Source organism: Saccostrea echinata, unplaced genomic scaffold (assembly GCF_033153115.1).
Source record: "Saccostrea echinata isolate AGI-Se365-2 ecotype Australia unplaced genomic scaffold, CSIRO_AGI_Sech_v1 ptg000030l, whole genome shotgun sequence".
Classification (NCBI taxonomy): Eukaryota; Metazoa; Mollusca; class Bivalvia; order Ostreida; family Ostreidae; genus Saccostrea; species Saccostrea echinata.
This window is the reverse complement of record NW_026889779.1, coordinates 15,303,588-15,330,964: the sequence shown is the minus strand read 5'-3', so window position 1 is coordinate 15,330,964 and position 27,377 is coordinate 15,303,588. Positions and strand designations below refer to the sequence as shown.

Here is a 27,377-nt window from a genome sequence, read left to right as displayed (position 1 = left end):
TTCTAGACTTGATTTCACCGTATAAATTATGACCCAGGCTGCTTTCGAAATGTGTTTTTCAAACACATGGTATTACGAATAACCGACATTATAAAATACTTTAAATGTTTTAGCTCACCTATATATAAGTCAAAGGCTCAAGTAATTTTATCTGATCGAAATCTTAAGTTTTTCAACTTATACTTCTTCGGACCAATATAAAACTAAGTTTTCTTAGGAAAAAGGGATATAATATTAAGATTTATTCCAATAAAGGGTGATGTCCAATTTCAAAGGGAGATAATGAATAAAAAGAAAATTGGTGGGGTCATTTTAAGATCTTCAAAAAAAAAAAAAACAAAACAAAACAAAACAAAACACACACACATGCACACAAAAAAAAACTGTATGTATGAAAACTTCCTTAATGAGTGTAGAGATTCAAATTTATTCAAATTAACGCCCCGGAGTAGCATCGGAAATATAAACATGATCTAAAAAAAGTCCCCCATTCCATTGTAGAAAACTCAAATTTCTGCTGAAATCTCTTCGATTCCAAGAAAAACTGAATTGGTCCTTTTTTTATTGAAGTCTCCTATTATAATGCAGTTAGATCAGCGTTTGTTGATAAAATCTATACAACATTCTGAAGACTTGCAAGGAAAGTTCCTGCACTATTTGTTCTAGATCGGTACAAAATGATTAAAATAATGTTCTAGCTCTTCATACAGTTCTACAACTTACAATATTCCTTCTTTATTTCTCTTTGGTAATGGATATAGATCAACGTATTCTTTATAATTTTTTTTTTTGTAAATCCCTACTCCACCCCCTATGGCTCTGTAAAGATTTGCAAAGACAAAAAGACTATCAGATCGTTAGAAAGGAAGAAAAAAATTGTTCAAATCATTCCTCAGGGGGAAATACGGAGGGTCCTAAAAGGGGATTGTATTTTTACAATCTTCGAATTCATTCTTTATCATTTTTGTTTATTACTATTTCAAGGAAACACAGCACGCAACATTACTATTTAATTGATTTATTTTTTCATTCATTGATATTTACAAGCACTAATAAGCAAGCATAATATTAAAATTTTTGATAGCACTTTTTTAGCACTGGGTGTGGTCACTTCAGAAGTCAAAGTTCACACTCTTATTCTTTGTTTTTCTTCGACTTGAAGATCTTCTTAATGGCTTTCATGGGGTTTTTGAAGCCCACTTTCGTACAACATGGCACCGGAACTTTGGTGGTGTCGTTTGGTGTAGATAGTGGCGCCAATAAGAGATCAGCCCGGGTACTGGTTCGCCTCTGGGTCTGTCCTTGACGACGTGTGGCATTGTACATGCAGTGTAGACTCTGTAGGTATTCATCATCCACCAAAGAATCTTCCAGGTCGTCGGAGATGGAGAAAGTACAGACGCTGGATCCGCACCCTGAATCTTCATCACTGCTATAGTCCGATAAGTCTATCATGGTGGAAGAAGCTAATGGGTCGGTGTTGTGGCTCCTGTATCGCTGGGATCCATGGATCAAAGTGGAAGATGCCAAGGGCTCCTGGAAGAACCGCGAGTCCAGTTGATTGTTGGAGATTTCGCTCTCGCAGCCCTCCACAATTCGCTCCAAAATGTCACCGTTCTCGTCATACTGGCTGGAATAACTGTCAGATAACTGAATCGACCTATTCGTGGAATCCATTTTCTTAGATTATATTACAGGGATTTCTTTTATCAAGTGATGCTTGGTTTGATAATTGTGAAGTTAGTTGTAGAACTGAATGATGAAATCTGCAGGACAACCGTGGTTTTTATGTTGGTGATGAAATTAACATTTCAGCTCATGCTACACAAGACGAGCGTCTCCATTCTCATTGTCAGAGGAGATTTTAATTTTCTTAATTAAAGTAAAGTTCTTATGTCTGAATCACTTCATACTAAAGGTAATTTACACCAAGGGGCAGATAACGGTGTGGTGTTTTTTCTTTTGAATTAATTGGGCCTTAATTGCTGTTTTGCTTTGTAACTGCAACATGTATGCAGTAATTATCCTCGGATATATTTTAATAGCACATGCTTGATTAATTAATATTAATTAACAGAAGGTAGTTGAGTCAGAGATATATAATTCCTTTTTTCGTCTCAAAAATTACTTCTGGAGAAACACATTATATGTCAACGGAAAATTGACACGATCTAACTTGTTCATTAAAATTAAATCGCTTACTTTAATTTGTTTTATAGGTGTCAAATTGATTTATTGATTAAACATAATTTCTGGAAATATCTTTATTGAATTAAATTATTGGTGGAAATATCTATACACCAAATTTCTGACAAAGGGAAAATAAATCGAAATAGCATTCAATGGATTTCAGCAGAAAAGGTGAAAATACATTGTTCATTTTTTCTTGTTTATTTCTATTGCTTCGTTTTTTTATTATATAATAATAAGCTGTCAAAAATATATGTCAATAATATATAATATTATATAAAATATATATATATATATTAATTTTCTTTGATTCTAGCGAACCTGAGCCAAAAGGCTCGAGTGACTTCTTCTGATCGAAGTGTGTCCGACGTCTGTCTGTCGTCCGTCGTCTGTAAACTTTTTACATCTTCAACTTCTTCTCCAGAACCACTGCACTGATTTCAACCAAACTCGCTACAAAGCATCTTTGGGTGAAGGGGATTCAATTTTGTTCAAATATCTTTCAAGGAGAGAAGAAAATACTGAAATTTAAATATCGTCTTCTCAAGAACCTCTGGTACATATGTTACATCAAAATTAGTTTTAAATTCTCTGAATTCTAAAACTTTGATGTAACACATATATGGACAACAAACCGGACACGTGGACATAAAATCTTTAGAAAATAAGTTTTACATAATATAAAAATGAATACAATATATAAATATATATTATTATAACAGTAACTTGATCCGAAGAGCCGTATCACGTCGAGTTGACAGGCGCGGATCATCAGATCAAACGAGACGCGAAGCGTCGAGTTTGATCTGATGATCCGCGCCTGTCAACGAGACGTGATACGGCTCTTCGGATCAAGTTACTGTTATAATGATAAATTTATTATATACCCCTTTACAACTAGCAAAGTAAAATAAAAGGAAACTTTTTGGATCAATTACATAACTTTTATCCATATAACAAACCATTTTGTCAAGGAACTTTTTGATGCGCGAGAATAAAAACGTCATTTATCTGTGTACTACGTCATCAGTTTCAGAGAGGGGTGATATGGATTCAGAAAACCACAGTGTGGTGATCCGGAACGTCGGATCACACCGTCACGTGATTGTGTGAATTCAACAGTAAAACTGAGTGACAAACAGTTGGGTATATAATAAAAAAACAAATCATACAAGCAGTCAATATTTAATCTGCATGCATAAATGAACGAATTAGTACATCAAGGATTCAATAGATCAATTATATATGCAGATGTAACCGATGTTCCATCAAGCTCCTTTGTCCTGCGTTGCAAAGAAGAAAGGACGGGAAGAGAGGGGGGGGGGTGTCTTAAAATTTCAGAAGCTGCATATTCATCTACATTTAAATGCGAATGTAAAGTTTTAAGTTTGGGATAAAATGTAATGGAAATAACATTTTCAGAGCAAAAGATATTTTCTAGCTTGGAATTTTTATGTGCATTTGTAGATTCATAGCATTGTTTTCGCCCCAAGTCTGAAGGACGCATTGAGAAACGTGACTTACGGAGAGAAGAGGGGGGGGGGGGGTTCCGCTATAAGTGCAAAACTTGTAGTTTAAAAAAATTACAAAAAATTATCATTATTATTTTTACAACCAGTTACACGAAGAAAGTATTGTTTCCAAATTTTATTGATAGTTTTTTCTTAAAAAATATTTAATTTGGAAAAACACGCATTTTTCAATGTTCAGACGAAGCATAATTTATCAGTTTAAATTTTTTCAAAAATAATGTTTCTGTCGAGGTGTACCTCTACAAAATTACTTTGTGTGTTTAATAGTTAAACGAATTAGTCACTGAAATTTGACAGCTAAGCTAACCTGATTTTTTTTTTTTTTTTTTTTTTTTTTTTTTTGAAAATCAAGGATCGTGAACAACCAAAGGGGGGGGGGGTAACTTTTGGAACTTTTTGTCCAAATACGACTCGAACGATGAAGATATAGTCATGTATAAAATATACTAAAACAGCGAAATTAAACGACAGGAATTTTCAGGGGGTGGAGTTGTTGTACATCCTTAAATAAATCTTGTACAGAGTAAATCTAATATTTTGTTACAATGATTTTCTAATTTCTTTTCAAGTTAATATCAAAACCATATTTTAACGATCCACAATAGTTATGAAGTTTATAGAAATCCTGCATTCTATTATGAAAAAATTGATCCTGTTTTTCAGTACTCTACCAGTACTATGATTTAAAGATTCTATAGTCTCAATGTCTCTCTTTTATCTGAGAAAATGCTTGGTTGCCTCCAATACAGACACTAAACACTGCTTTAGCATGAATTTACAACTGGTCGTAGGAACCGGGGGGGGGGGGCAATAATTTTGCCGATATATAGATTATTATAGTAAACATAGATATTATATGCTTGTGCCCCCTCAATGAAAAACGTCTGATGACCCTTTTTTTTTGCTTGTCAAGGAAATTTTGGTAGTTGGATACCTTTTCTTTCTTTTTTTGCTTGTCAGGAAATTTTTGATAGTGCCCCCTCAACCGTCAACTGAAAAATGTATGGCTGTGCCCCCCCCCCCCCCAAAAAAAAAAAAACAAACAAACAAACTGAAATTGCTTCCTACGGGCATGAAAGCTACACATAGAAATTTAGCATAATACAAAACATTTGCCTATCTTGGTCTTTATGTATTATTTTAGTATAGAACATAAGGTGCCTTTCCTCTTATGTTTGTATATTTCTCAGTATCTGACCATTGAACACTCAAAAAGTAAGGTAGATTTCCATACATTTCTGAATGTATAGAAGTTGTTCTTTAAGATATATGATTTTTATTTCATTATTTAGATAAATACTCTATTTCATACTGATGATGCTTGAGAAGGGGTTGGGGGGGGGGGGGGGCACTTATGATTGGTTAAAATACAGTTAGTTTTCACTATAGAAACTCTGGGAAATGTGGAGAAAAAAATCGTATTTCAAAATGACCTTTTAATTCACAGAGAAATTGAATTAAGAAATTGAAACGAAAGATTTCTTAATTATTGTGCAATTTGCAAAAAGAAATAAGCTAAGAATTTCATTGTCCTCTCTTAAAACTAGGGGGTTGGGGTAAAGGTTTTCTGAAGACTACAGAACAATATTGCATCCTCGTAATATATTTGTAAAATGCCTCATTTTATAAATGCTGCTATACCACTTATTCACAACATTAGACTCCCATCTAATGCAAATATCTGTAGACCATATTTATATTTGTAGTGTTTCATTTCTCAAGGCCAAAGCAATAATTATGCCAAGATCTTGAAGTTGAATACATTGGTTCCCCAAACTTCTTACAGGTTACATCCAAATTACTGGATATATACTGTTAAGATTTCAGAATTAATTATTCCAAACCTAATTATATATAGCATACATTGCACATCTAAACTAACCCTTCATGCTTTCTATACAGATCCAAGGACCATAAACTGAGAACAGACTTAGGTCAAAATATGAAATAAAGTAAAGAATAAAACAAAAAATTCTATCATTTGTTTGTTACAAAGCTTAAAATATGTTTATTAAATGTAAATCAAGATATTCAAATTTTAGTTAAGACTTCAGTTTCTTCTCAGTTGATGGTCTTGGAGCAGTATTTGGACGCCTCTTTCTCAAGGAGGGTCTTAAAGATTATCATCAACCTACTTCATAAAGACATATTTATAAAATAGATTTAACTGTTGCAATCAATTCTTGAAATCTAGATTCTCTCCCTTTTCCAAGTACAGGTTTAGTATTTTAAGATGGATGCCAATGAACTTTATAAATTACAAAGCTAAAATAGCATTTCAAAAACTGATATTGCATTCATCTTACAATACTCTGTACTTCAATGTGATCAGATCATTTCTTTCCCCACAGCAATCCATCTTCATTCTTCCTCAAAGTATACAAAGAGAATATTGAGGTTTCAATGTTTTTATTTGATATGTACATAATTTAGCACTGCATGTTAAATTATGGTATGAATAAATTAAGACTTTCTAACAAAATTTACAAATGTACAAACAGTTTAAGAACACAATTTTCTGTCTATGTTTTGGCAAGTCTGAAATAATGTGAGGACATTTACTACTTGGCTAGATTTCTAAGTATGGAGTACATTTTATTGCACTGTTACAATACTGAGTCTACTTGAACACATAGTCCATAAAATCTCAAGGGAAAAAAAAAATTAACAAATGTCCATCAACAAAAAAGTCATTCTGAACAAAACAAAAACACTTTGATTTCACTCAAATTCTGACAGCAAAACACATTCAAAGCAGTAACAACATATTTCTTTCTGACAAGTTACAAACTTGAAGAGTATATTTACAAAAATTAAAAATGTTTTTGGCAATGTCTTTGAACTTTGAACACAACACGGTATCTTTAACACACAATGTCTCTGTTTTACAAGTTGGCAAGAGTCTGGATCCTTGGAAGCCCGGTACCGTCACGCTTACGGAAACTCTCGCTGAACCTGCGGAACTTCTTCATGACTGCCTTCTTGTCCATAAGCTGAACCTCATGCATCTTCTGATCCCGGCCCATGAAGAGTTTTCTCCGAGAGAGTGGGTCACTGCGAACGGAGGAGGGATAAGCATGACTTGGAGTAGATGTTGTTGGAATCTTCTCTGTGCTTTTCCCCTTGCTCTTCTTAAACTTGAACAGCTTCCTCAGAGGCTGAGTATTGAGGGGTTTCTTGAAGATAAAATCGTCATCTGGAGGTTTGCTTGTAACAACTGGTGAAGATGCGACAGATGATGGAGGAGCACTAGGTTTGCCGATGGACGATTCGGACTTGTTGTCACTAGTAGTGGATTGGCTGGTTCGTGATGCTGCTGATGCGAGGTGACTCTCTGCAGGAGAGTTGTAAGAGTTATATGGAGCTGCTATACCACTACTGCAGGCACTGACGGGACTGTCAGTCAAGATGGAGTCCAAGAGAGCTTCCGTGTTGTTTGGTGCAGCAGCATCGGTGTTGTTTGAGTTCTCTGGTGGGCTGGAGGTGCAGCCACTGGAACTGGATTTGCCTGGGACCTCGATGCGCTCCTGGAGAGGTGAGGAATCATCAGCACTATTGTTGTCCTCTTCATCATCAGATGTGGGAACACTATGAAAGTCACTAGGTGTGCAGACACTGAGAATATCAGGCATGGATGACCGACGAGCTTCCAAAGATGAGCTAGCACTGGATTTGCTCCCCAAGAGGTAGACACGGGTGCTGGTTCGAGGCAAAGTGCTGGCCTTGTAGTGGATGTCCTCATCCTCGTACAAAGAATCAGCTCCAAGGAAAGCCTCACGAATGTCACTTGCTTGTTCAATCACAGATAAGGAATTCCCAAGTTGAGAATCTGGCTCTGGCAACACATGCTGGATGCGATTAGAGTCTCTGTCACGCTTGGATGATTTCCTGGATGCTGAACTACTTGCACTACTGCTACGACTGGATCTGGTGGACGGTGCAGTCACTTTGTGTCCAATGTTCCTGAGGTAAGAATCCTCCAAGTTCACTTCCTCTGATGTATCGTGGATAGACCAGGTGTAAACACTGACAAAGTCCTCATGGCTGGAACACCGACTGCTGCCCTTGGAGGATGGAAGCTCTTCAATCATGGTAGATGATGCTTGTGGGTTGGAAGTGGAAGACTTGTGCCTGCTGCTACCACTGCTGCGAGAAGATTGTGGAGACAGGTCCTCAATCATGGTGGATGATGCCTGTGGATTTGTGGTACTCTTACGGCTTGATGATGATGAAGTAGATCTGTTGCTTGCACAGGATCGACGAGATCTGCTGATGCGATGACGAGATCTAGAAGACACTGATGAACTGTCTGTTCCAGAGGATTGGGAACTAGCACGAGAATAAGCAATCACTCTAGAGTCATTCACAGTAGAAACACCAAGTGGAGCTGCACGGAATGCTGGCAAGTCTTTAGCTTCACATCCTTCCACCTCCCGAGTGAAAAGTTCCTCAGATGCATCATCACTATTGTCACTTCCTTTGGAGGATTCGTTGCCATTGGACAGTGGCGGTGACATGTTGTTGATCTTTCGCTGACGATCGATGGTGAAGTCTGAGTAGTACTTGGTACGAGATGCAAGTTCCTCCTCAAAGTCTATACAAGGCACACACTGGTTGTCCACGTCAGACGAGGTTTCTGTTGATCTGGGATAGCCATCAGATGAAGTGGTCATCCTGCTGGAGTCCGACTTGCTGATGTCCGATGATGACAGAGGCTCGGTGATGTTTGGCACAAGCATGCTGGCAAAGCTGACCAAGGTGTTCTCTGGTTGACGGAAAGGGGATGACTTGTAGTTGGAGTTGTTGTCAACAATGAGTGTCATCTGGGAATCCTCATACAAACTGTCACTACTACTAGAACACACGGATCCCTGCAGGATTTGCTGAAGTAGATACTCTTCATCCTCCTCCTGTGGCAGCACACGGTGGAGCTTGGATGAAGTGGTGTTGTGGAGGAAGGAAGGAGACACCACACTGGAGTCCTGGTGGATGGGGAAGTCGGATTCCTGGACACCACACGTCTCCACCAGGTTGAGGAACTTAGACTTGATTTCAGCTATCTCACTCTGAAGAGCCCGCTCCTGCTTCTTGATGCTCATCTACAAATATTATTGATATGTTAACTTTCTTACAAAACAAAAAAGCTGACTATAAGGTATTTTAAAGTTAATATCAATGATATTATTTCATTTTTTTATTCAAAAGTTTTACATGTACCAGGTAATATTCTAAAACTGAATTTCTTAAACTTTTATTATTTAATTTTTTTAATCAAAACTTTTACCCAGTTATGTTCTAAAAGTTATATAAATTAATATTCAAAAAATGACAATCATCAATTTTTTAGATATGACATTTGTCTCATCTGGCTGGCTCATTCTTAATAAAGCTTCATTGCTTAAAGTTTATGAGTTTATGTTCTTTGATTAATATGAGCAGAAATTTGTATACAAATGATCTTACCATATCGGCTTGTAACATCAGGTACATTTCGTCTGGGGCAACATCTGACTCCATACCAGACTCTATCCAATCTGAAAGAAAAAAGACAAATCATTAGCACTTATGAACAAATTCAGAAGTCATCAAATCTGTAAAGGGAGACAACTGAAATTTAAAAATTATAAATGAAATCTTCTACAGCATCTAAAAATAAATTCTGAAATCGAAGCGTTTTCTTGGAATGATAAAATAAATAATACTGACATGAAATAAAACAATACATACAGTTCTTGTCAATCATATTGAAGTTCCTATCTCATTAAAGTCAAAGAGGCAAATGTATACAGCACTGCCTCTTAAATAAGAATGGTCACATGTTTAACACATTTATCACTTTTAGAAAAAAAAATTCCCAAACTTTCCCAGACACATGAAACAATCCACCCACTAGTTTCTGAGTGGATTAATCACCACCTGTTCAAAATTAAAATAAACTTTTACCCATTTCTTTCTCTGCGATGGACCACCTGCCGGTGCCAAGCTCAGAGATGTACAACTTCAAAGCTAGCTAAGTTTGTCTAAGTAATTTCCCTAACTAGTGGAAGTGTGAGAAAAAACATCCTTCTTTTTTGCAAGACCCCAAGTTTCCAGCTGACCAAAAAAAGCTTTTCCAATACAAAACTAAGCTGCCCCAAGGGACAATTTCCAAATTCACACTCTGGTAAAAACATGCAATAGTTGATTGGATTTGCAATCCTTATCTTGAGGGCATCTTCCAGTGCTTAACATGTTAAGAAAGGTTGTAAAATTGTAATTGTGGAAAGTGACAGAATAATTAAGGTGTTCTACAGCCTTGACATCTTCAAGGTTGTATCTCACTTCATTGGTGTTAAATAAAAATGTCCTAACACACCTTGACAAAGGCCAGCTTCTGATTGACATCACACATGAGTGAAATAAACATTTTAGAATCTTTTCACCTAAGTAAACAAGGACTGTCAATAATTTGTTCAGCAGATGGGTTCTTTGTGTAAGACCTTATTTCCCTCTTATTAAAGTTATAAAAGGGTTTACATCACCTATCCCTTAAAACCTTTCTTTGAATTAAATTTTAAACACAATTTTCATTACTGCTAAAGTTTCTGTCAAAAGTGCCACAGATGGTCATTGAGAGTATTTTCAGTAAGAATTTCAGTATTATTTCAAAAACTAAGTATAGGATCCACATTTTTAAATCTTCACCTTATTTGTTTTATTCATTTAACCCCCCCCCCCCCTTCTAAAAAAATAGATATAACCATATTAATAAAAAGTGAAATTAATTCAATTAATTTCTTAGATCAAAACAACATAAATATTATAAAATCATATTTTACCTGTTTAAAACTTGAATCTAAGTAACATAGTAAAATAAAAGTTCTCAAACCATAACTACCCCCCTACTGTGAAAGTCCTCTGCCCTGTTAGGGGGAAAGGATTTGAGTTTACTTAACAACTTGAACACTTATTAACCTTAAGAAAACTAATTTCAACATCAAAGCCAAAATATCACTAATTAAGGTGGGAACACTGAGAAATGACAATCTTAATTGGTTCTATTAAAACAAGTGTTTCTTCTTATTTCAGACCAAACATGAATATGGCCTTTAATAAATAATTCAGGGACAACTTTTAACATAGGCTAATCATGAAATAAATCACATGTGACAATTGATTATAGTATTTTTTTAAAATATTTTTTTAAGGAATGATATAACATACAAGTATAAAACATTTAAAGCATAAAATTGTAAAAAATGAAAGACAAAATTGAACTTGATTTTATATTGTATGAAAACATTACCTCTCATCTTGGCTTTCAATTGTAAAGTAGTGATACTTTCAGAATACAGTGTAGATTTCACTCATCATGTGATAAATTATTTAGTGAACCTTAAGGCTCTACAATTTTATTACAATTTAACAATATGTCAGTGTATTGAAAATTGCTACCAAAACTGTGAAGTGTGCCTTAACATGTTTTCAAGCTTTAAGCAATGTTTTCACACCATAAACTTGCTAATTTTTCTTCAATCCAATGTTGTTGTAAATATTAAAATACCATAAAAGTTAAATCAAAAAAGTTAGTCTCAAACCTATCATCAAATATCAGGGACCTGTATACTGAGTACAAAAGTCCCTGGTTATATTAACTTAAGAATAAAAAAAAAACAAAAACAAAATTAAATAACGTAAGAAAAGACTATTTAAACCTTACACTTTTTTCTCCATAATACTTCAACCTTCATTTTACCAATTCTATCATAAGCCATCCCTAACAAAAACTAGTCCACACACATAGAAAATCAAAATACAAATGTTAAAATCCCACTAATGGCAATTCACCTGCCACAAATAATTAATTAATCAATTAACACTTAAGAGATTTTTCTCACCAATGCCATGACTCTGGTCTTCAGATGCTGAATTGTATTCAAAAGCTGCCAAATCCTCCTCTACACAACTCAAAAGATGTCACAAAATGTCAATAAAAAATCAAACTTTAGTCTCCTGACAACCAGTAGCTCTAAAGGCCTGGGAAGGGAATGAACTGAACACTAACAGAAGCTAACAAGTCTGAACTAGAACAAAAGAAGGTGTGAAAACAAAAAACCCTCCCAATTAACATAGAATACACATGGAATATACAGAGGCTCTTTGATGTAGGTCATGGTCTACTAAACATGGGGATCCACTCTTCTTGATTACAGAGAGAGGATGTTAACTGGTAATTCTTTGATTTTAAAAAAAAAAAAAGAGAAATTTTTATTTATTTATTTTTTTTTGGTAAGAAAAGATTATAATTATGATTAATATGTCAATCTTAGAAAAGGGGAAAATAAATACTTTTTTGTTTTTAAATTTATAACCAGTATTTTTTAGAGTGAAATTGAAGATTTTTTTTAACATTTTAATTTATTTTAATTAATTGATATTTTTGAATTTCAGATAATGGTTTTACCTTGTGGACAAATATCCATGCTGGGAAACAACATCATCAAATACTTGACCTCGGAATACTGACCAAAGTCTGAGAGTGGGCATCACAGATGAACAAGCATTATAGTTTTGTATCAGGATGTATTATCATAAAGATAAACATTAAGTTTATTTAATAATTGATTTATCATGGATAAGCAAACATAAATAAATAGAATGGTGATATACCCTGATAAAGTAGATAAGGCTTACAGACCAGGTGTTATTGCAATATTTGTTTGATTACTGGAGTTTAACATCCTGTGTCTTAATTCTAATTATTCTGTCAACATCACTCACTACTACTTAATAATTAATCTTAAATGTATTAAAATTTGTAATGAAAAAAATTTCACCTGTAACTTTTTCCTTTGAAATGAACTCTTTGGTTCATTAAACAATAATAAAAAAAATCCTTGGAAATAAATATTGTATTGTATCAAACAGAGACATGAATAATTTATGTTCTCTGGTATCAAAAAAAAAAAAAAATCAGTTTCATGGCAGACCATTCAACATTTTTTTAATTTAACAAAACTGACTGGTTATAAGGGTAATTACAATTCACTATTTTTTTTTATTACAGGTACAGCTGCTTAATACAGTTATGATAAAGAACTGGGAAAGTTAACAAGTATCAGCTACTTTCATTTAGGAAGCCCTGTACAGCTAATCACAGGGGGGTGCTGACATAATTAGTGAAGGTAATAATTAATACTGATATGCAGAAAATTACAAGATTGTGTTAGAATTGGTTTCTTAGGTGTCAGAAATGAAATTCTAGATGAAACTCATGTGTATGCAATTCCCATTTCTAATCTTATCCATGTGTGAGGGAACTGATAAATATTGAAGTGATAAGAATGTAATTAAAACTGTGTTAATTAAAACCAATCAGAGGAATACCACCACTATATTCCTAATTAACATCATCTTTCTCATATAATTTTCCATATGGAAAAATTAAATATATATTTTATCAGAAATATAGATTATTTCTGCTATTATTCAACTTTGTGATTTAAGTATCATAAGATTGTTCAAGTGCACTACTAAGTATCATAAAATTGTTCAAGTGCGCTTGACTGAACACCAAAGGGTCCAGATATCCCCCCTTAAGCTGTAAAAGCACTTAAGGCTCCCTCTGCCATAAAGAGCTGTGCTGATAAAATTGTATTGTTGTTACATCAGATTATAAGAATGTCAACACATCTACAGACACTAGTAAACAACCTTATAAAAGTGTTTCAACACCAATAAAATTCTAAAAGATTATAACCTATCACATGCTTGTGTAAGGAAGATTTTCACCGAAGTTATCTCCCCTTTATTTACAAATGGTTGGAGGAAGTAAGAAAAAATCTTATTCAAACAAAATAAAGAAAGAAAATGTTGAAATAAAACATTGAGATTTGCCCTTAGCTTTTTGCTTATCCATTAACCTCCATTAGACAAATATTGACAGAAAACAAAAATTCCTACCTCTCCATTTTATACAAAATTCAAAATATCTCCTCACATTTACATAGGCACCCATTTTCCACAACAAAATAAGATTTTGTTACTTTTCCCTTTTTCCTGCTCTAGGTTAAAATGTTTCTAAATCACTTCTATCAAAGCAGCACAGTATGAAACATATCAATATAATGTGGGCAATAGGCCATCACCCCAGGGACCCTCAGGAAACCCCTCCCCAGTATGGATTGACATAAATTAGGGAGCTGTGACATAGAAAGGTACCCACAGGGAGGAACTAAAGGAGTCCCACAGAGAATATACCCTCCTCATAACACTATTTACCTGACAGGTACAAAGTTTAGTTTTTACCTATGATTATCCTAGAGGATTTCTAAATAATCCCTATTCAGCTTAAATTTGTTGAAAAAACACATTAACAATTCTTAATTTTATCACTTATAAAGATCTTTTACACCTTTCATTTTACTTGAATATATGTAAATATATATGCTGCAAAAATAATTTTGTAAAAGTACTTTCAAATGTTTCAACAGTTTAAAAATTATAAGTAATACAAGAACAGTTTCAAAAATGTTTTCAAAGAATTAATTAAAAATAAACACATAAATCATAAAAGGACCTACATATCTGTAGGGGAGGTGGCTTTAACAGTTATCTGTAGTTAGTATCAGTAGTTATATGTCTGTGGTCACAGTGTGTATACCTGTGAGTAACTCTATAACAAGTCCATAAACCTGTCATCAAAGATTAGCACAGGATTAAGGCCTTGCTCTACCTGCTTCACTTCAGGTTCCTTATTAATTGCTTTAATCAAAATTAAACCCCTTTTTTCCTCAAAAAAAAGTTTTTTCACATTTTTTAAAAAAAAATATCAATGATATAAACTTTGCACCATATCACTTATGAAAAAATGCATTGTATTGCAATGGATGTTAATTTTAACTCACCCAGTTCCTGCATGTTGAATATTGGCTACACACATTACTACAAAGTTATGCTGGCACAATAGTTTGTCTATTACAGGTAATTGAGATCCATCAATGTTTGTGATCAGAATTCCTGCAGTGCTCTAATAATGTCAAACTTTCACAAGATATCAAGCTTATATTGAATTATTGGAGATGAGGCACAGTTAACAAAGCACCAATAAAACTGATCAAGTCAAGATGTCTTCAAAAGAGGAATTCTCAAGTCCAGTGGAGATCCTAACATTAAGACCTGTCCGAAGCACTCATATTTGATATATTTCTCATCCAATTCAAAAACACAGTCATAAAATCTGTTCCACTCCAATTAACTCCCTTCTTTTTATCACATCAAGATCAAAACACCAGTTTCTCTGAAAAGGTTCACTTATGTCCATAAAATCAGCCTAGTGTTAAATGGAAAACAGTTTCTTTTTCAAGGTTAATCAGTATTTAAACTTGACCAGTGTGCCTCTCTGATACACACCACCACAACAAAACAAGATGCAAACTAAATAATGCACTTCTAATGAGACTGACCAAGAGTTAAGGACGTGGGGCCCAGAGGGAACCATGTTACCAGATAAAGCCTAGTTTCTATAGAGAAAATCTCTCACAAATCCCTAGTACACAACCACTTGTATCTGTGGGACATAATTATATCAATGCTTTATTGAGGTCTGGTATCTAGAAAACTAGTTTGAAATTGATAGAACTTGTTTGCTTACTGGAAAACTACACAAGTGCTAAAAAATTTATTTGACAATTTAATTCAAGGAAATTTTTAATTAAAAAGTGGAATGGAGTGAAAAAAGTTTATTTTATAGACTAATAGAAAATGTTTGCAATATTTTTGGCCCCAGAAATTTCTTTTTATACTAATTTATGTTGTATTTCTAATGAATGCTGACCCATTGTGAACCCCTTAATTGACAATTTCCTAGCCAGTTAACATGGCTGCTCTTCTTGTAGCCAGTAGTCATTATAACTGTTACACCAATATTAATGATTTAATGTTGTTTTGTTTATGTATCTACAAGAAAATATAAATATCCCATCATCTTTCAGTCATTGTGTCAAACTAAGATGAAGGCCAGATGGCAGAGAAATCTGATATCATTGGGTTTGCACAGTGTCTTGTCTGAAACACCGACCCCCCTCTTTGTTTCTTAATATTTCTTCATTACTAAGAATAACTGTTGCATCAATTGCAAAAATAAATTGCAAAGAGACAATCACCAAATTTTGATGACCTTATTTGCATGAGATAGTAATATTGTATTTATAAGCGAGATAAAATTTTCATGAATTCTGGTTATTGTTTTATACAATCTGTAATATTTCAATTATATGCGAGAATGAAGTTTTCACAAGATTTAGGCGGTCTTGCGTATTTACATGAAAATAATTTTCATGTCTTTTTTTCATCATTTTACTTAAATTAAAACCTAATAATTAAAATGTACATACATAACCCAGTACATTTTACAAGGAAATGAACCATCCTGAGGCACCTATTAAAATGGTATAACAAGAAGATGTCAAAAAGGTGCAAAATTGATCCATCTGTTAGAGGACAATGATGGATGAGTGTGCATTAAAATTGACCCAGACCTGTTTGAATTATATGGTTATTTTGACATATAAATACCAGTAGTGTACTATGAAGGAGATATTGAGAATACAATTGGTAACATATATACATCCTTTGATGTCTATGCTGAGATTATTCCACAGTTGTAGTGGTATGTTTTGTTTCCTTGTTTGAAGGAAATATGTCCTCTAAATTGTGTTGCACGTGAAGGATATATAGCTACTATTACAAACAGCATCTGTTTTCAACATACAGGGGAAAAAAATTCAAAATTTGTGGAAGTCATTTGAATATTTATATGCCAGATACCACAAATTTTAAATATTTCTGATTTTTAAAATTGATTTTAAATTGAAATACATTTATCCAAATGTAGCAATTAACACAGTAATTTAATAAAACCAAAATTTATTTATTTTTAGCAATCTCACATGCATATTGAATTCTTGAAGACGTAGCTTATCATTTTGAAATTTTAACACCTATGGTTATTAACCTTAAAAAAAAATCATTAAAAATGAATGAAAACTAACTAATCCCCCAGCATTCAAACGAGGCTCCAAATCCCCTACTGAATATTTCATCACATATAACAGGTGGTCTACTGCAATTGCACAAAAAAATTCCCTTTATTTTTTAATGTGTCCAAACTCTAACATAAAAATTGTGGTTAAAAATATGTTCTTCAGCATGCATGCAATTATTCATTTTTCCCCTGGATCACACACATGTAAAATGCGTTAATTAAATCTCAATCTTCTGAGAAATGTTGGAACAAACTGACAAAGGTTTGTTCTGTTACAATGATATCATCATTTAATTTTGGAGGATAATTGGCTTTTGATTCTTTTAAAATAACCTGTCACAAAAGATTGTAAAATTGAAAGATTTAACTCTCCTTGGGAAATGAGTCTATTAACATTTACCAAGTTTAACATTTGCTCACATATGATTGTTTGTCCATTATCAAACTTCTAATTTATCAATACAAAATGTAATGGATCAGAAGGGAGGAAAACAAAATATAAAGAGCAAATAAATGACCCATGTGATCCCCCTTTAAAGCGGATATCATTAGTGGTGTTTGGGGAATAAACAGAATACCCCAATAACCTAATGCAACCAATAACAATTCACTGGACCTTTAAAAGCATGAAATGGACATTTTTCAGGTGAGAGAACCATTAGCTGTCAGATATAAAGGATACAGGGAGAGATTTCTTATCTAGGAATATTTTGATATCAGCGGGAGGTGGAGCCAGGAATAATATTGGTGGCACGGTGCTTGGCTGTCTTGCTCTCTTGGGATAGAAGTAATCAAATCAGGGCCCCTCTCTCTCCATTATTAGATCATTATTGATCCTCACCCTAATGACACCCAATCATCATCCGATTGATTAAAGCCTGGATGCACATATAAACTTTAGCTAGATGTTTCTTTAAAATATAAATCATATGAAAACTATCACAAGTTATTTCCCTTTATTTAGACTTTCTCTTTGGTCATGCAGACTTATTTTCCCCCAACATCCTGCTTCTTATTTGAAAACAGGTGATAATCCTATTTAAATTACACATTTGAAATCTTACGAAAACAAATTCTAAAAGTGTCCATTTCCTGGCCCCTTGCATAATTCTTTCCACACCTTACCATTTTTTTCAATAAAACCATAGCTAGCTCCTGGGGCTTGTTTTTTCTTCTTGGCATTCACAAAACCTCCTTTAATTCACACTTCCTGTTGTTCTAACACGCGTGCAACAAAGAAAATGCAAAAGCTTCGAAATCTCAATATTTATGTTGTCCACACATTTCATTTGAAAATATGTTAACTACAGCAAATAAGACCCCAGTTAGTTGGCTAGGGTGGAAAAAAAGAGGAAACCCTTTGGTTAGGTTTCTTATTGCACCCTATGTGGTAATTCAAGTACCAGCTGAGGTCATTTGTAAACCAGAAAGAAAAAACAGAAATTGTAAAGATTTTGAATTAAGAAAATTGCTACACAACTAATTTGCAACCATCTTAATCAATTATCTCTGTAGGTGATCCCCTTTATTCATGTGTGGTTTTGATGAGAATTTATCTGTTACTGGGACCACCAAAATAATCATTGTAAAAAGTCTCACATAGTGTTGTAAGTTTTAATTTGTTGCTAATGGTTGTTTTTCATAGTTTTTTGCAATCAATTCAATTGATTTCTAATTTTCACACCCTTAAAAAATTTATGTCACTTGGGAGTCTTAATTATCATCATTTTAAGTGTCAGAAGTTTGTACTTTTTTGTAAACAGGAGGAAACCAGATATCTCTGGGATTTTTTCATCTTAATTTCAACTAAATACTTCATTTTGTCACTTAAAAAAGTATAATGCTTTACAAAAGCATAGCAAGAGTTCAAAATTTGATGAGATCTTAACTAGATTCTTACCCCGAGAGTCCACTTTGAAGAAAATTGATTCGTCCATTTTGACAAAGGTATTCACTGGCATCCATTTCAAATGTTCATTCAAATATTTGCTCTGCATATTTGTAGAATCGAAATAGCATAATTCTTTATCATGAAAAATAAGATAATTTCAAAACCCCAAATTATCTAGCACTTTGTAAAAAGATTCAGTCAACTTTCAGTCCTTAAATTGTCAAAAAATTAAGCCATCATTCCTACTGCAATGTCTGAAGTGGTCAGTAAGTTTGGATAAAATGAGGCAGAAGACTAAGACATCAAAGCAGGTTTCCCTAGACCATAAAAATCTTATCTACTCTTCTATCAGCCATTAAAAAGTAAACTACAATACAAAACCTGCAATTACACAATTCATCATTCAGACCCTGCAGCTAAAAAATATGGTCATCCAATAGATCATTTATCTTGATAATCAAAATTCTTTAAGCCCTGTAGTTAACATAAATCCCAACACTTTGTGATATCATCTTTGAGACAAAAGGTGGATTTGAACACATATTCTTACACACTAAGATCCAGTTATCTCAACCTTACCTAACAGGAGCTGGGGATTAAACCCTGTAATTAAAAGATTCTCTTCAAAGACATGTTATCTTCCATATTTTAATCCACTTTCACAGTATCTCAATGTCATTGAAATATAAAAGTAGGAATACAGTTACAAGAACTGCATTAGGAGACACAACTTCTGATAACATTGAGCAGAGAGAGTAGGATCAGCTAAACTGAAGGCTATTTGAAGAATATTCAAGTGTACATATTTGTTCCTTATTTAATTGATTTTACTTTCTTTAAAATACGGGTACTATGCAAAATCTTCCAATGTCTTCTGGTTACATTTATTTTCACATGGCATTACTTAGACCTGCATTATGTAAGGAGTTTAAATCAAATCTCTCAAAGCTTTGTTAGTACACTCATGGCCAAACTGCCATCTGCTCCCTCCAATATCTAATACAATCGGGATGTTTCTGATGGAGTAACTTCATTGTTCACTCTGTAAGCGGATTCAAACAAATCAAGCAAAAATCCCATAATTTGAGGTTATGAAGTGGTAATTTTTACATAATTTTCTAGTCTATTGGACCAGCTTTTGCATCATTACACATTTTGAGAACCAATGCTTTTTTCAAGAATTCACTGAAAAAAAATATCAATTTTTCAACTGAATAATGAAGCTATGTGATCTTAAGAGTGTCTTTGTTAAGATGAAAGTAAATAAAAAATCTGAGATTTATTTTGAAATTGTGCAAAAATCAATAGGAGGACACAAAGAGAAAGAAACCTTTAAAAGCATGACTTTTTAATGATCCATCAGGTAGTGTGGCAGGCATCAGTAGCAATGCTACATGACTAATTACCTCAGCTCAGATATCAAAGTCAGGTGTATTTTTGGAGGGAGGGATCATATGAAATGTAATGGATTGTCTCGCAGAAGAAAGAATTCAAAGGAGGACAAGCAGGGAACAAGAACCATTACCCTGCATTTATCATAGGATAAGTGAGACTGAATGCAGGCCTATAAACGTGATAAGTTTCTGATTAATTTCTCTCATTATCATCATTCCATAACGGAGAGGTGGTGATGATAAATTGCAGCTTCCCTGTATTTCGTCACATGACCCCCTTTTGTGCTCCCTCTTTATTCTGTGTCTAAATGAATGTCAGGCTTATTGTCCTTATCAAGATAATTACTAGAAGTTATCAAGGGAAGCAGACCTCTGACACAAGGGGGGCAGGTGAGTATGACACTGCATCTGCATCAATCTGCCCTAATTGTCTCCACAAACAGGACTTAGCACACTTTGACATGGGAGACAGGTGATATCTATAAGGTATCACTATGTGGACCCCCATTTTTATTGATTTTTTATATAAATAAACCTCAAACATATATATTCTCCTTTAAACATTTGCCACTGACCCATACACCTTACTTGAGATGGTGAAAAATATTACATTACATTGTAGGATGCTTCAAAAATCTATATCCTTATGACCTTTACCAATCTAAAGAATCAAATTAATTTTAGATTCAATTATCAGTTGTCCTTGTGCAATTTATTAATTTCAGTCTGATGTTTTATTTTCCATATTAGATGCCCCGGTAGAGCCCAGGGCAATGTCAGTTTTAATGGCTTCATTAATAAATTCTGTCATACTGGTAGCTTAACAAGGCCACCCCTAGGTACTAATTTATTGAACTTAATAAAATTCGCCATTCAACCCACTTTGAAACCATATACAAATACTTAATATTTATTATTATAAGTCTTGTTAAAAGAGCTTTTCCTGATTTATACATATATATAAGATAAAAAAACTTCTGAATCGGTAAGAAATGGGCGACAGTTTAGATCAAAATGAAGGTAATTTTTTGAGGGGGAACATTCATTTTTCTGAAAATGAACAATACCAGATAATCTTTTAGTAGCTTTGCTCTGAACACATAAAATGCTTATTAACCTTATTTTCTGGGTTGAAAACGGTCCAAACAAGAATTCTCCTGCTGTCTTTTTATGTGGCTGATTGATATGACATCTTGTGTCAGAGTTCTAAGTGAGAGTTTTCGCACCTGAGAACCAGATTGGCTGGTTTTTTCTTTAACCTCAGCTATATTGTACTGTCAGGGAGGTTTAGTGTCAGTTATGTGATAGAAATTCACCTTTATAAATCAGGTTTTCAGATTAAGCTATTAGTCTTTCATTTTACCTTTTCTTCTTGAAGTTTAGATAAAATTTATTGAGTGGTAAATTAAACTACTAAGTGTTAAATTTGTCATGAATTTGTGGTAATTTTTCTGTTAAGGAGCTTATGGTTTTTAATCATGGGCTGGTCTTTTTTTTCTTTTTTAATAAAATACATGTTTACATTTTTTAATCAAGAATACGTAGAGATTTTAGTTCCGTCACTGTTTTTGGTTTTTTCTTAACCTTTCAAAATTGAATTTTTTAAAAAAAAATATAAAAATAAAGATTTGAGCCACTCCCTCCCCCGATTTACAATAGGAATTGATTAATCTATTGATAAATGAACAAATTAAACTGATTCTTTCCTCGGATCTATCATCTTGAGAATTCAGGGATTAAATTTTATTGTTTTGGAAAGATGTACTTCTGCACTACTACATGAACAAATATTGCAGCCCTAATAATTACAATTAAACCCAAATAATCCTCTAACAATACAACAGATAATCTTTTAATCCTCTAAAATAACAAGCAGATCATCTCTTTGTGATTATCTTTGATAACATCTTGACAATGTGAATTTTTTAAGAGTAGACTCCCTTTGATCTGCACTCTCCTGCAGGTAAACTTGTGAAGTTTCACATGTTTTGTGTCAAAAACAAGGAAAACATTAAGTGATCAAATAAAAACATCTTAAGGTAATAAAATTAAATAATCTGTGATTATCTAGGACAAATATTTAAAAAGAGTAATTTATGATCAAAGTTTTTAATACAGTATTTTTATTTCATAACCAAGGAATCTCGATAGTTCTTTTTTTTATTTATTTATTTCAATTCGTTTGTCAGTATTTTAAATGAGAAGTTCTAGAAATAAAACAGAGAATTTGAAACTTCAGGGCATATAACTAACATTAACAACTAGAAAGTGTAATATATCAAATATTCATAATTTCCAATACATCAATTATATAACCAAATTTATTAAGTGGCTAGGTTTTGTAGCCAAGATTAATTTATAGCAGTGATTGTTCCATAAACAAGTCAAAGATCTACTCAGTGTGCAAACTGTCAATGACTTAAACTGCTATCAAAGCTTCAATAACCAAATCTGTCACCCACTAGAAAACACAGCTATGACAGTTACCTGTTCACAAAACAACACTTTAAATGTTCATATTGTGGAACCTGTCAAAAATATTGATTTAAGACAAATACTAAAACTTAATCAAAATCTTGTAGTTTCTATCATAAATTTCCAGGGTGTCCTGTTATATTTGTAGGTGTAAGTGTTAGATTGGGCCTCCAACAATGTTTTAGCAGTCACTGATAGATGGTGTAACTGTTTAGAAGCATGGCATTTCTAAAATTGATTGATTTCATTACATTATTGATAAATATTGTAAGTAATGTAGTTTAAGTGAATTTTGTTATAATTTTTTTCTTTCAGAAAGGAGTTAGTTGGGGGGGGGGGGGGGGGGGGGGGGCTTGTTCCTACAGACAATATAAATAAATTGAAATTTCCAGTAACTCTTCTTAAAATCAGTGGCTATTGCCTGTAATTAATTTTTTTAAATATAAAGGGGTAAATTATTCTTATTATTATAAAACCCTTGCTTAATTTTCTGGCACATCATGCATGCAATAGCATTCTTGATTCATTGTATCGTATCATGTTTATATCACACAATATTCTGAAATTACTCAACCTGCATGACACTATAATGTTAATTAAATTAATTAAGACTGCTTGCAGACCTCCTGCAAGGGCTGGTAAATTTATCATATATATATATATATATATATATATATATATATATATATATATATATATATATATATATATATATATATATATATATATATACTGTTAGATACCCTCTAGATGAAACACAGATTGTTTAAAGTACAGATACTAAGGTAATACTATTGTGAGGAATTATTCTCCACTCTCTAATCACCCCCCCCCCTTTCACCTGCACACCATCTTAATTTTTTCTGGACCAACAGGTGTTTTGTCTTATGTTCCTGAAGAAATTGAAGTCTATAGCCTATTTTACATAGGAAATTTTCATTCTTAAAATGCTTGTCAAAAAATATTTAATACAAATTTTAAATTTTATATTTCTTTAAAATATTACAGAATATGTTAGTGAGTTAGTGAGCGTGACACTCAAAATTAAAGTTTCTACTTTTTAACTGTATATATCACAATTACTTTGAAAACTTTAAAAGAAGCCAAATATCTTCATTTTATGAAAATCTACACACATTATTTTTCCCTCTAAATAAAATTAAAACTTACGATTTTCATTTGTCTCATTGCTATCCATTGTAGATTTGCAGCTGGGGACCAACATTGCTCTGAACAAATACTCAAAAATGAATTTGATCCTCAAGCATCACAACCAAAGTCACAACTTCACAGGGGTCCGAAGCTATGTCAAGGATGATTTCATTAAAGCAGCAGATAATTCAATGATTAATTCTTAGATAGATAATTCGCTTTGATTGCTACATGACCAGACTGTCTTCAGTTTCTCTAATTTAATTGGTTACTTATCAACTTCACAGTTCAGTGTTAGTTTCACGCCTCCTTTTGACTGTTGCAGAAAATTAGTTCCAAATGATCCTAGATACCAACAGTATTGGCAGAGAGAGAATCCAAGAGTCAAAATATTCACTTCTTCCTAAATGCACATGAGCTCTTTCTGCACGTGAAGGGAATATAAACACTGTCTAGACTTCAACCAAGAATTAAAAGTGATTAACTGATTAGTATACTGCTTAATTACTATAAGCAGTGTTTTTTTGCAGTGTTGACAACTCAAGTTATCTTCACATTCTACTATCTGATAGGGATTACAATCGAATTTAGGTAGCATTGTTTATGGCAGTCAAGGTCACATGACTCCATCACCTGTCTTTTGAGGTGTGCCACGCATGAGTGATTTCAGGGCAGCAATGAAGAAAAATGGAATTTCATAGAAATAAAATCCCTCTTTTGACAAAAATCAATAATTCTAGAAATAGAAATCAAGAGCTGAAAATTTTATCAGCCATTACAGCAGATGTTTAATAGAGATAAAGAGCAGCAACTACAAGGAATATAAAATTTCAAATTGAAATTGGTACACCCAGTAATTTTCTAGTATATGTCTGAAATTCTTGCAATTTTGTAAATTATCTACTTTTTATCAATGTAGTGCTTTTGGTTTCCTTTATGATGAAATTTTATTGGAAATAGATTTGTTTAATTGCGTCTTTTCATTTTAATATTAAATAAGTTATCTTTAAGTTCCTTGTTAATAAATCGATAGCATATCTTGATATTAAGTAAGTTAATTACAGTATTAAGATTGCATATCTTAATATCAAAGAAGATAATTCAATACAGTATAAATAATTTTTACCTATCTGAATTACACTGTATGATTACTATAGCAGAGATTTTACACTTAGCCCAATGAACTACATGTATACCTTATTCTTATAATGCCCCCCTTCCATGGGATCTCCACTCAGAATAAGGACTCAGACATATCTTCCCATATGATAATGATAAGACTTAACAAGATTTTCCCACTCTGCTTGACAATATTCTTGGAAAACAAGGCTCAAATTTTTAGTGAGGCAAGGGTTCTGGAGGCTACCCGAGTCCTCATCGGGTCCAGGGTAGTGCTCTGATGGGGATTCTCAGGGGTGGGGTCCTGAAACCTGGGTTTTAGCAAACTAAAGACTTAATCTTTGAAAGTTTTCACAAGTTTAATTTGAATTTTATTTTTTTTATAAATGCGTTCCAAGCACCTGGTGAGATGATTGATTTTCAGAAACTGAAACAATTAAAAGTGAAGTTTAAGAATAATGATTTTTTGTAACTTTTTAACCCCCCCCCCCCTTTAAAAAAAGTAAGTGTTGGATATAATTTTGATCTGTTTTGACTTTATTTTACAAAATTTACCTTAAATATAAAGTGTAATTCTAAAAAAAAAATTGGAATTCTTTATTTGGGTAATTAAACATCACAACATTTCTTCCTGTGTAAACATTGTCTAAAGATCAAGTAAACATGCATAAAACTCATGTCAAACATCAATTCTGCCATTCTGATCAATAAATCTTTCACATTTTTATCAAATTTCCTGACATTCAAATAAAATTTCATTAAATTCATTCTTTGAATGGAAGCCAATCTGTAGAACAGATTGTTTTATTTTCATTTTATGTGTAAAAAATTGTGGTGGATTGATTATCTACTGTGACATAACTAGAGGACAGAATTTTATGACCATCAAGTTTTAACTCATTTGTTCCAGCCTGTCCCCAAGGTAGCTAAAATCTGGAATTTTATTTTCAACCAAATAAAATAAACTTTTTGTCATTTATTGCACAATTGAATTACTTTTATTGTAATTTTACAACCACTGACATACTTCTCCATTATATTCCTTAAACAAATTATAGGAGATTTGGACTTCTAAGAAATGAAAATTTAGGTGGCTGACAAAGACAGGAAGTTTAAAATGTGTTATTGTACTATTATGAAAAGGAAGCAAATGTGTGATCAAAGGAAAGAATACAATAAAACTGAAATCAAATTACACTTAAACATGGGGATAACTTAAGACCAGTGCATGTATTCATACCTCGACATACTATTGTGTTAGAACTGCATCCTCTTAAAGGACAATGCATTTTAAAATATTCTGTGAGAACATCACTGTACATTTAACTTTCTAAAATAATACAGCTGGTAAGGGATACAGATTATATAGTTACTTCTAAGATCAAAACCTTATAATATGTCAATAAAAAAATCAAACTTTTTAAAATAAAGACTCCAGCTTCTTTACAAATAGTTATTTACTGAAATACATTATGAATGAAAACAGGCCGATAATTCTGATTTTTCAAAAAACTTTATGTCTTAATTAATTCAATTTCAAATTTAATACCCAAATCCCCCCTCTCTTTTGCTATATCACAATCAGAACATAGCATGATACATCAAAGTTGGAAAAAAAATCTTTCATTGCACTACTTGTGTAGCTGAATGACTCTTAAATATAAAGAAAAGTAACATTATACTCTTTCAGAAACAGTGATTTATGTGTGTTGTAGAATTGAAAATCTCCCTACCAAAAAGATTTTCTAAGTTTGCTACTTAGAATTTCTTCCCTCAAATGCAGTTATATATCAATGTAAGAATTGTGATATGTTTTGGTATATATGTTCTATTTATACTATAAGAAATGATTTAAAAAGTTATCTCCCTTATAAAGCATTTTTTTTATAACTGATTGATACTACATGTAACTGTTTTAAAAGAGGGGGGGGGGGGGACTATTGATAGATATGCACTGAAATTGATCACTCCCTTATTTTATTTACTAGAAAAATGTATGTATACATATTAAAAAAAAAAAGGAAAATACAAATTTTCATGAAAAAGTTATGGAATAGATGAATGATAAAAGGTAATTCAGAAATCAGAAAACAACTTTCTTCATACACTTCACAAATTCTATTCTTGGTTGTCTTAAACAGTGAACCAAACAAACTTTTGAGATTCAAACATATCATTCCTCTAGTATTGAATAATACTGCAACCAAATACCTTTTTTTTTTTTTAAAAGCATTAATACTTAGATAACTCCAGTCAGATTCGCAGATGTTTACAAATAAGTGACAAAACTCATACTTATCGACAATTAAATCTGTAAAAACCAATGTTTTCCTCGTAATATTTTTTAATATTTTATATAGTTATGTGTTCATCAAAGTTGAATTACGTTTAAAAAAAATTTTGTTTATTTAATATTGATGATGTCTTAAAATTAACAGTTTCTTAGCATCAGAACAGTCTGCTACATGAAAGTTAGCTTATAAAGGTATACTTTTTATTACCTAATATTTCTAAATAAGTGACAATAAAAAGAATATCAAAGTTTCAAAATGTCGCACACTTTTGAGACAAAGGTCCCCCTTATAATACAGAAATACAGA

At 32.9% G+C, this 27,377-nt stretch overlaps 2 protein-coding genes across 3 annotated transcripts in view; one reads left to right on the top strand and one right to left on the bottom strand.

The window, feature by feature from the left end:
- The first annotated feature begins 1,252 nt into the window (after window positions 1–1,252).
- Window positions 1,253–27,377, top strand: part of LOC133197384 (nucleoporin p54-like) — a 107,828-nt gene continuing 81,703 nt past the window's right edge. The window contains exon 1 of the mRNA XM_061333389.1: window positions 1,253–1,263. The gene's annotated coding sequence lies outside the window, so the exon portion shown is untranslated. The remainder of the gene's footprint in view (window positions 1,264–27,377) is intronic.
- Window positions 6,162–24,464, bottom strand: LOC133197379 (uncharacterized). 2 transcript variants are annotated; one of them, XM_061333381.1, is made up of 3 exons: window positions 23,677–24,464; window positions 9,186–9,256; window positions 6,162–8,821 (listed from the first exon to the last, which is right to left on the bottom strand). In XM_061333381.1, the coding sequence occupies exons 1-3, from the start codon at window positions 23,729–23,731 to the stop codon at window positions 6,608–6,610; spliced, it is 2,340 nt and encodes a 779-aa protein (XP_061189365.1). In that variant the 5' UTR covers window positions 23,732–24,464; the 3' UTR covers window positions 6,162–6,607. The 2 variants fall into 2 exon arrangements, with proteins under 2 accessions (XP_061189365.1, XP_061189366.1); XM_061333382.1 differs by lacking the exon at window positions 23,677–24,464 and adding an exon at window positions 14,609–14,784.

What these genes read in the sequence shown, in the direction of transcription:
- LOC133197379 (XM_061333381.1), bottom strand. Translation starts at nt 23,731, where the DNA reads ATGTTGGTCCCCAGCTGCAAATCTACAATGGATAGCAATGAGACAAAT. An exon ending in CAATGAGACAAATGAAAATC is followed by an intron (nt 9,257 to 23,676) that starts GTAAGTTTTAAT and finishes TTTTTCTTTCAG; the next exon opens with ATTGGATAGAGTCTGGTATG. An exon ending in TGATGTTACAAGCCGATATG is followed by an intron (nt 8,822 to 9,185) that starts GTAAGATCATTT and finishes TAATATTTGTAG; the next exon opens with ATGAGCATCAAGAAGCAGGA.